At 31.6% G+C, this 10,294-nt stretch overlaps 1 protein-coding gene across 1 annotated transcript; it reads right to left on the bottom strand.

Annotated features, from left to right (window-relative positions):
- Positions 1-322: 322 nt before the first annotated feature.
- LOC103723351 (DNA-directed RNA polymerases I and III subunit RPAC2) lies at positions 323-5,670 on the bottom strand. Its single transcript, XM_008814245.4, has 4 exons — positions 5,490-5,670; positions 3,938-4,044; positions 2,335-2,411; positions 323-782 (listed from the first exon to the last, which is right to left on the bottom strand). The coding sequence occupies exons 2-4, from the start codon at positions 4,036-4,038 to the stop codon at positions 640-642; spliced, it is 321 nt and encodes a 106-aa protein (XP_008812467.2). The 5' UTR covers positions 4,039-4,044; positions 5,490-5,670; the 3' UTR covers positions 323-639.
- Positions 5,671-10,294: the final 4,624 nt, after the last annotated feature.

The following is a 10,294-nucleotide window of genomic DNA, read 5'->3' on the forward strand; positions in this document are numbered from 1 at the left end:
GACCACCATCAGTCTCTTAAGTTGGCCAATGTGCAAAAGCTGAATGAGTTACAGGATATTTGGTTATGCCTTTTCTTCAACTAATGTTCTGCTATAGAATAAAATGACTGATAGGAAGGTTTATTTTGCATGTCTAAGAGGATTCTTTCCTGGTTAAAAATATCTTAAATCATATACTTCACCGATGAATAGACAAAGTGACAGATGGCAGAGTATCTAAAACTGAGTGAGACCTCATGGGGCAAGTTTAACAAAATATTAATTTATTATAGTGTCCCAAACAAGTTGAATTTATATTCACTCATCACCAACACAAGCGATCTTCTACTAATAATATGCACATATACGATTGCCTGCCAGAAAGCAGATATTAAGTAACAAAAAGGGTCAATTTTGATAATATACAATATTCACCTTTTTTTGTGAGAGAGATAAAAAGAATTCATATATGGTGTAGCCAAGATCATGATTGCCGCTGCATGGTAACATCAAAGAGTGAGGTGTCCTATACTCCATGAAACATACAACCACAGAAGCTATAGCTGAGTCTTCCCAGATTTTAAACAATACCACTACTAGCAAATGAAATATCTAGTTGTCCTTTATGCTGGCAGTTTATCTTTCATCCTTTCTTTCATTTCAAGGGGTATCGATATTCATGTGTTCAGAAGGTCGATTCTCTTTACAATCAGCTACTGCCTTGTCAAATGTAGTTCTTACGTGCTGGAACATCACCATCAAATTCTGGAGTGCATCTTTAAGTACATCTTTGGCTGAATCACCTACTCATGTAACCAATACATTGAAAGAAATAATAAGAGTTGGAAACAAAATAAAGCCATGTGGTAACAAGGCTGCCAGCAACTTAAAACAACATTAGCTTGGCGTGCAAACCAAATATTATCAATTCTCGGATGGTTGAAGGTCATATTCTTAATTCTGATCTAATTTCTTTCTATTTTAAATGAAACCGAATATAATCAAAATGAGCAGAAACTGAAAGAAAACATCCATAATCATGTTAAAAATTGGCCAACGTTTTGGCTGACATTTTGGATCCACAGTTTCAAAAGAATGAAAAATAGCATGTCTAACATTTAACTAGTGTCATTCTAGCTATAACTATTAACCATAGAAGCATGACCAACAAGTCATGATCAGCCTAATATGGAATCATTTGAACAAACAAAATAAGAAACAAGAATATAGAACAAAGAAAAATCAACCAAAAGTGATAAAGGGTAGTGAGCTGCTTGATGATAAGAGTGATGTGTAGCCTCAGCTACAGTCTTCTGTCAAGTTTAGCGCATTAAGTTCATGAAGGCAGCCTATCTCATTGTTACTAGCATGAAATCTTGAACAGTTCCTCTTAAACTGCCAAGGTCCCTCATCTATTTCACAATGCTTGTATAGTTTACACCAGTATCACATAGATAGGAGGAATTGATAAGTCATGCTACTGACGTGCCTCTGGTGGGGTCATAGATAAAAACGAAGTGTCATATTTGCCAGTTTTTAAAGATGAACAATCTGTGTTGCATGTGCCAAATACTAGTTTATATAAGCATTCAAAGTAATTTACAAGCTTTATTACTGTCTTAGGCAACTTACCATATTATAATCAACTCAATATACAATGACTAGTCAACAGGTTCAAAGTACCAGAAAGGGAAGAACTCTAGATTTATATTGTTCACTTGGTTGCCAACTAAATTTACCATCACTTTGTTGAAAATGTAGCTACCCATGTCGCCAGAAAATAAATTCAGGTCACAGCTGAGGTGCATGCAGTGTAACTGAAATGAAGAATATAGCAGATTGCATTAATATGCACATGAAAAGGAAGAGACTGCCAGATCACAGTTACTTTGTGAATTCGAGGTTTCACCCACAATTTTGCTCCAGATCCTGATGCATACTGCGAATCTATTATTTTTCGTCATGCTCCAGCCTTATGACAAGCTACAAATTAGGCCTATTTTCAGCGGGTATGATGCTGGATTCATCTCTAGCATGTCCAGAACAAATTCTATTTGGAACTGTTTGCAATGGCACACATGAACATCTACAAATATAATTGCAAAGAATAATTTGACAAGCTCCAGGATGATGGAATCTTTATTTTGAAAAGCCATAATTATAAGATAAAAATTTGATAGGCCTTCATCTATATGAACCATGAGCATGAGCATGATATGTGCATTGATTCCTTTCATAAAGCCAGAATACTCTCCATGCATAAATGTTCCATATCAGAGATAAGATTAACATAACACAGCAGTTCCAAGCATAGAAAATAAAAATTCCTGAAAAATTTCAAAGCACATGTGGTACCTGTAGTTTGGACTCTTATGTTAACCTTGTTATCTGAAGGATGAGGGATGCTATACCCACAAAATGCCACCCTTGGACTGCAATAAGGCAGGAAAAAAAAGGCAAAAATGGGTCATTTTAATATGAATAATTAAATAGTGAAATGAAAAAAAAAAACTCAAATTATACAAGGTTTGCCATCTCGGTGTACCGGACCCATAGCAGTACCATCATAATAATAGTGTCGGTACACCCGGTACAATATTCGATTTGGCATACCAAGTATGATATGATACGGTCAATACGCACCGGTACCAACCGGCACAACAAACCTAACTCAAATATATTTTGAAGTTCCAAAGCCATATTAAGCAGCCATAGTTTCTGAATTGTCAGTGTCAAACATGCGAAACAAAAGTAGGCAGCTACTAATATTGAACCTAAAGGTGGTAAGACAGACAAATACATTCTCCAGATTTTACTTAAGTACTCTCATTTCTGCCCTCTCCATAACATTGCTTGACAATAGATAGAATTAAGATGATGTAATGCAGAAGATGAGAGTGCACTATGGAGGTTTTTGATCCAGCTCACAGATTCACCTAAGGTTCTCAATTTTTCATATAGGCATGTTAGTTATAAGTTCTAACCTTTCAGCGATGTCAACTCCCACCCGCAATGCCAGAACTTTATATTGTTTCCTTTTTTTCTTTCTTTCCTTTTTGAAATGAGATAATGTTTTCATCAAAACTCAAATTTAGATAATTTTAAAGCAACAATTCTATATACGTTTTGTCAAGTAACAGAATTTCAAGATTGTAGTTTGTTTTCAACTTAATTTGTTGCTGCTTCGCTATCACCAGTACATACTAATATTTCAGTTTAAATAAAACAATCATGGCTTATCAAAAGAATATCCATATTTTCCTATTCAAAATCCATCTTAGCATTGGGAAACAACTTTTTCCTTCAAAACAAAACCATTTAAAGAGTGTTTCTGAATTACAACTTTTATTTATTGGGTCCTACTAGAAATAACCAAAATAATGATTTCATGCTCTTTTACAACTCACCCGTATGTGATTTTCAGTAACCAAGCCTTTGTCAATTTCAAACAAATGAACTGAGCAGAAACTTGATTCTCACATAACATAATTTCGTAGTCTTCGCCTTAAACAACAACCAATAAATATACGAAGATAATACATATGACACAAATACATATCATTGAAAATACATTTGTGGTCCTACAAAACAGTGAAAAGTCAAATGTAATCTTACTCTCTACACTGCATTAACAAACACTTGTTTGCCAATGTATTTAGATTTCAATTTGCTATACAACTATCTTCTATATTTCATGCCATATAAGAGTCATATTCTCATGTATATGTAAGCTTCAAGCATCCAATTATATATGACTGAAAGAGGCAATGTTCTAAGCATGTCATCTGTAGAGTTTTACAAAGATGCGTTGCATTAGGATAAAGCAAAATGCATTAGACATCTAACAGATGAGCAAAAGGTAATGGGACAAAATACATACAACCAAATTCAAGAATCTCACATTTGCTTGATACAATACAACAAATTGAAAACCTGATTAAGCTAAGAAAGTACTGACTCTTGATTCAGTGTGAATCTGACAGAATTTGCCAATGTGTGATCCTCATCCATTAAAGAAAATGTTGATGAGCTCAAATCAGTCAGAGAACCATGCTCCATTGCCAACTGTAGTTCAGGGGAAAAAAAAAGAATACATCCTTAGCTGCCAACCCTTACATTTCATCTATGCTATAACCAAGATAACATATATTTGAGGATAAAGAATCATGCATAAAAACATGGTTTTCTTCTCACACATGATGGACATAGACAAAAAAATGATGCTTCTAAAGTTATTAAACCCTGGTCAGGTAGATGCTAGCACTAAACAATGAACCAAAATGGCACTAAGCAAGTTGCTTAAGATGGGATGAGATGTCTAACGACAGTTTATAAAACATTTACCCTAATACAACCATATTCTTAGTTCAAAGAAGTTGCAGCTAGGCTGGAAGAAAAGAAAGGACAAAGACCCTGCTCATTCAGTAATAAGGTGCAAAAGAACAATGCTACATCAGAGAAGCATAAAATCAACAAAGCGGAATAAAAAAAGGAGAAAGGTTCAAAAGACAGATATCAACATAGCAATTTGTGCAGCTATTGCTTCCAGGTCAATCTCTTGCCTGTTGACAAACTCCACTTTTGCTACAACGAGTCTCACAACACCTTTTACATCTAGATTTGGATTTCCAACATACATTCAATCCAGTCCATCCAGTCAGTAGTCTGACCACCAGGTCAACCAGCCAGACCAGGTTGTCCCTAAAAAGAATATTTTTTAAACTAAAAATTACTTAAAAAATAGATGTGTAGCTGAAAACTATGCATAATTACTGACAAATTATCTACTTTAAATACTAAAAGTTTAATATCGTTTTTCTTTTAGCATTGAGTCATATTTCATAAATAAAGAAGCCACTTATTATATCTCGAGACACCAATTTTCCCTACTACCAGAGCATGCGCAAAAGAACGCAAACAGCAATTCACAAACTAACTTCCTTTTTTGTTCTCCCTTCAGTTTTTTTCAAATGTGGACGATATAAATACATTTTAACGCCAACCGGACACATGTAATCATACTAAAATGCATATTTTACTGCAGATTAAACAATCTCAAGTTCCAATTCAAAAAAAAAAAAAAATCTTTTCAGGAATAAAATTCTTAGAATTTTTTAAAAAACAAAAATTTCATATGATTAACAAAGAAAGTCATCAAATTTCTAACTTCAATGAGACAATTTACAGAGTAAACCCTCCTCAACATAAAAATAAAAAAAAAACGAAGCAGATTCCACTGCAGAAACCATCGATAAGGAAATAGATCGAAACGATAATCCACTGTTCGATGAACTTGACATTCTGCGATCCAGACCGGATCTCGATCATTCAGAGAAACCCCGTCAGGCGTCCAACGAGAAAACGAAAACCCTAGACCAAGAGATGTGCTAAGGAGGAACTAGCCTGGTGCCAGGCTCCGACTGCCGGCAGTGAGAGCAGACAGAGACAGAGAGAGAGCTGGCTGCAGGAGATAATACAGAGAGGGAGACTGAGGGAGAGGAAGAGGATACCAAGTAGGGGGATCTGTGTGAAGAGAAGCCGAGCGCCGGAGAGAAGGAACCGAGTCAGCGAAGAGAGGGCCGCCGGAGATAACGGAGAAGAGAGCAAAGTGGGGCGGGAGTGGGAGGATCGGGGGAGAGAAGGTTGGGTTTAGGGTTTTCCCTATTCTTATAATAATAACTAATGTAACCCGCGCTCCGTGGCGGGGTTTTTCCGGAACGAAAGAAAAATATTTCCAATACTTCGTCAACATATATATATATATATATATGTATATATATATATATATATATATATATATATGTATATATATATATATATATATATGTATATATATATATATATATATATGTATATATATATATATATATATATATGTATGTATATATATATATATATATATATTATGTATATATATATATATATATATATATATATATATATATGTATATGTATATATATATATATATGTATATGTATATCTATATGTATATGTATATATATATATATATGTATATCTATATGTATATGTATATATATATATATATGTATGTATATCTATATGTATATGTATATATACACACACACACACACACACACACAAAAGGAAATAGTATTTTTCCTTAACTGATGAATTTATGTTAGTTTTAATATTCATCATCCATAGGTTGTTCCCTTATATTGGAAAAAGAGCAGATCCTATAAAATCTTAGCAATTAAATAGAATTAGAAATTATTAAAAAAAATAAATAAATGGAAAGAAAATGCTAAAAGTTAAATTGCCTCTCTCACAATCTCTGCAATTGTAATGCAGAGTTGTAACAATATTTAAAGTATGTTATCAGCTTATATGTGGTTATTTTTTTGAAAAGAGAAGTTTTCTGAAAAAGTTTAATATGAATCTATTTTTCGAGAGTTGAAATAATATATTTTTCTTAAACTTGAGGTGAAGAAGGTCTGGATTCAAAACTTGCATGTAGATCACTACGTTAAGATCACTTTTTGGAAAATATTTATTTTGAAATTATAGATGTTGTCATTAAAATTTTGTGAACCAAATATAATTTGACAGATGTAGGTATCATTAAGGATCTTTTTAGTAACAGCTGGAAAAGTAAATCTGTCATATTTTGTATTCATCGCAAGTTAAATGTCGGGACACCAATTAGTTGCTGAGCTAATTTTTCAAATTCTATAAAGATCGTTGCACCAACTTTATCTTCAACAGTAGTGTTTAATTTATATCTTCCAAGGATGGATATACAATAGTTATTTTTGTTTAAGAAAAACAATAATGTATCTAGTTCTAGCAAATAAAATATGATAGTAAAAAATATACTGCAACGTTACTATGGAATTGAAGGTTGATCATTTTTACCGCATTAGTTGCCCAAAGAATTGTCACTATAAATCTTTATTGTAGCTCTGCAACTATAACATGCTTTATACCACCAACCATAGAAGGTGTCAATTGATTTTAAAGTTATCTTGCACATGAATTTTACCCTCTAAAAAATATTAAATAATTCAAGATTCTTGTGCAAGCAAATTATCGGATATAATCATATTTCAGACTGCACCGAAAGTCACGTGGATCCAATGTCAACAATCCTTCAATCATTTTTTTTGTTTGTGATACTTTCCTGTCGAGGGCTAATAATAATTTGTTACTTTTGTTCTATGAATCTAATAGGAGGTGCTTTGATCCTATGCGTAATTTATAGGCATATTTAAATCATAGTAGATAAATCCAACTTTTTTGTTGAATACATTATGTCAGAGAACTATGTCATAACCTATTTTGGTACTCTAGTATTTCCGACATTTGCATATCCATATAATATCTTGATACCGAAGATGTTGATAAGCATATTTTTTCTACAGATACAAAATAGAGAAAGTACTTTTAAATATTACAATATTGATTTTCATAATAAAAAATATTGCAAACAAACAATTAACCTCTATATGTTCTCATGGTCATGCCTATCAAAATAATAACAACTAGGCCTTCTCTTTTCTTTTCACAAATAACATTTTGATTAAACTCTTCAACAAATTTGGAACAGAAGGTGACAAAAGCTTTTTGAACACTAGAAACTAAATAAAATGGTTATTCAACAATATCATACCTTTAAAACATAAGGAAAGAGAGAGGAATAAAAAATATTTTTGTCTAATGATAACTAAAAAGGCAATTGAGTCAATATATGTTACTTTAAATTTTCTATCTCCAAATTTTTTTTATAAACCAACTTTTGCTTGACATGTATTTGATAAAGAGATCCAATAGTTATGATATGATCAATGACATCTGCAAACTAAATGCATCAATATAGCAAAATTGTATCCTTCTTTTTTATATTAATGGTAATGGTAGGTAAATTTTATGTATACCTATCAAATGAAGATCATTATAATTCTAAGTTGGAAGTTATCGAAATCAATGAAATTAAATTTTTGCAAGGTATAGAGCTAGTGTCACTATCAATTTGTTGAACGGTTGTCTGTTTATTAATGTATATAATATATTGATGGATAGCAACTCAAAAACTTTTTTTGTTCAAAGCAACATTGAATTTTTCAAAAATGTATATATTCCCTTCAATTAGCAAGCTACAAAACTATGCAGCATCTTATTTACATATCGATCCTTGAATTGGAGTTCTCTACATAAAACAAATTAACCAGAAGTGTAAAGATAGTATATGTATATATGAAAAAAATTATGAGCAATTATAAATAGTTGTCATAACTTGCTCATCTATTAGGATACAATTAACACTTAACAGCTAGTTATCAACGTTGGGATTTATTGAATCCCAAATCCTTGCAAGTCTGACTTTTATTTTACAATTGTATTTTTCTAGGATAGATGCGATAACAAATTGTATTCCATATCTCTTGCTATTTTGGTTTTTTTAAAAAAAATATAATATGATATATATACATGAACTTTGAAAATAAAAAAATAATGAAATTCGATAATTAATAATATATTGATGTATAATAAAAAATACATGAAGGTAAGTCAGAAAAAATTTCTCGATAAACAATATTTTTTTGTATAATTATCAAGACTTGCACATTTGTTTTTTTGTCAAAATCTTAAGCACAAACACTGGCCTAGGTAGGTGTAATCCAACTATTTTCAATGCTTGACCCTAACTTTTGTTAATTATCATGGCATAGCAAAGTCTTACTAGAAATTATCTTCTCTTGAAAATAAACAGTCGTTTTGTTTCTATTACTTGCATAATGAAATGTAGAATATAAACTTTGGTACCATTATGACTACCAGTAATGATTCTTACTTCGATTACTTTTATGGTTAGCTATGTCGTTATTAATCTAGTACCATTACAAAGACCCACACTTTGATTAATATTCTGCAATAACATTATTGGAACACCTTTTTTAATCTCCAATCATGATGTGGAACACCATTGAATTTTAAAGAGTTTAGAAATTCAACAGGATAAAGAACATTTGCAGTAGTAACATCTCATCCACTTTTTCATTTGTAGGTATGATGATAGGCACTCTTCTAAATATATAGAATTATCAGTTTTCTTCAAAATTTAGATAAACTGTAGAAGCAATATGTTGAATATAATCTTTATTTGTTTTTATAAATAGGTTGTCCGAAATCTTTTTCCAAGTTTCTTCTTCTTCATCTTCTTCTAGCTTAATAGTAGGAGCTTTTCCATCACCGACATCCAATATCCATTTACTAAAATTAGCTATTGATATCTTGGATTCTTCATCCAAGTCATTATTCAACTTTCACAACTTTTTTTCAAAACAAAAAATTGCAATAATTCCATAAGTATGATTGACTTATCGATGCATCAACTGTTTTTGCTCTACTCCCTCCAACAACAACAGGAAGAATTTGTCTAAAATCTCGTCCGAGAAGCACGATTTTTCCACCGAATAGTTTTTCTTCAGTATTTGAGTCTCTTATTTCCAAAATATCTTTTGAAGATCTATCAAGTGCTTCAAAACAATTTCTATGATTCATAGGAGTTTCATCCCAAACTATTAAACTCATAGACTCAATTAGTTTTGCAAGCTGAGTACCTTTTTTTATTTCACATGTAGAACATTCATTAACCTAAATTGGTATCTTGATCTTTGAATGTGTTGTTTGCCCACAAGGTAACAAAAGTGATGCTATTCCAGAAGAAGCAATAGTCAAAACAATTTTTCTATCACATCAAATTTTTGAAATTATTGTTTGCCAAATATAAGTTTTTTTCTGCTCCCCCATGACCATTTACAAAAAATAATCCACCTTTGTTTTCATTCGCAATATTCAAAATAGCATCATAAATATCTTTTTGTTCTTCGTTCAATCCCATGAATAATATCGAGGGTTCATATATGTCATAATCTAGTTCCTCTCTCAATAGTCAATTATTACTTCTGCTGCTATAGTTCTATTAGGAATTGGAAGATTATAATATGAAAGAGAACAACAATTTTTGCTAAATAATTTTTCTTGTTTAAACAAAATGTAATTCTTCAAATGTGATTCCAGAATTTATAGATTAGGCGGTTTTAACATATTTTTTAATCTACAAATAATATTGTCCATGAGAATTTTCCAATAATTTACTCGGATCAGCTACTTCATAGTAAATAATTAAAGTTTTAAAACCTTATCTTAATTTAGATGTCATTGCCCAATGGGAAGCTTCATTCAATATTTCATGCCATTTTTTATTGTCACCCAATAAACCAAGCGCATTACATACAGATTGGAATGTTGGATGGATAATATCATTTACAATTCTAATCTCATCATAATTTT

This window comes from Phoenix dactylifera, chromosome 8 (genome assembly GCF_009389715.1).
Source record: "Phoenix dactylifera cultivar Barhee BC4 chromosome 8, palm_55x_up_171113_PBpolish2nd_filt_p, whole genome shotgun sequence".
NCBI lineage: Eukaryota > Viridiplantae > Streptophyta > Magnoliopsida > Arecales > Arecaceae > Phoenix > Phoenix dactylifera.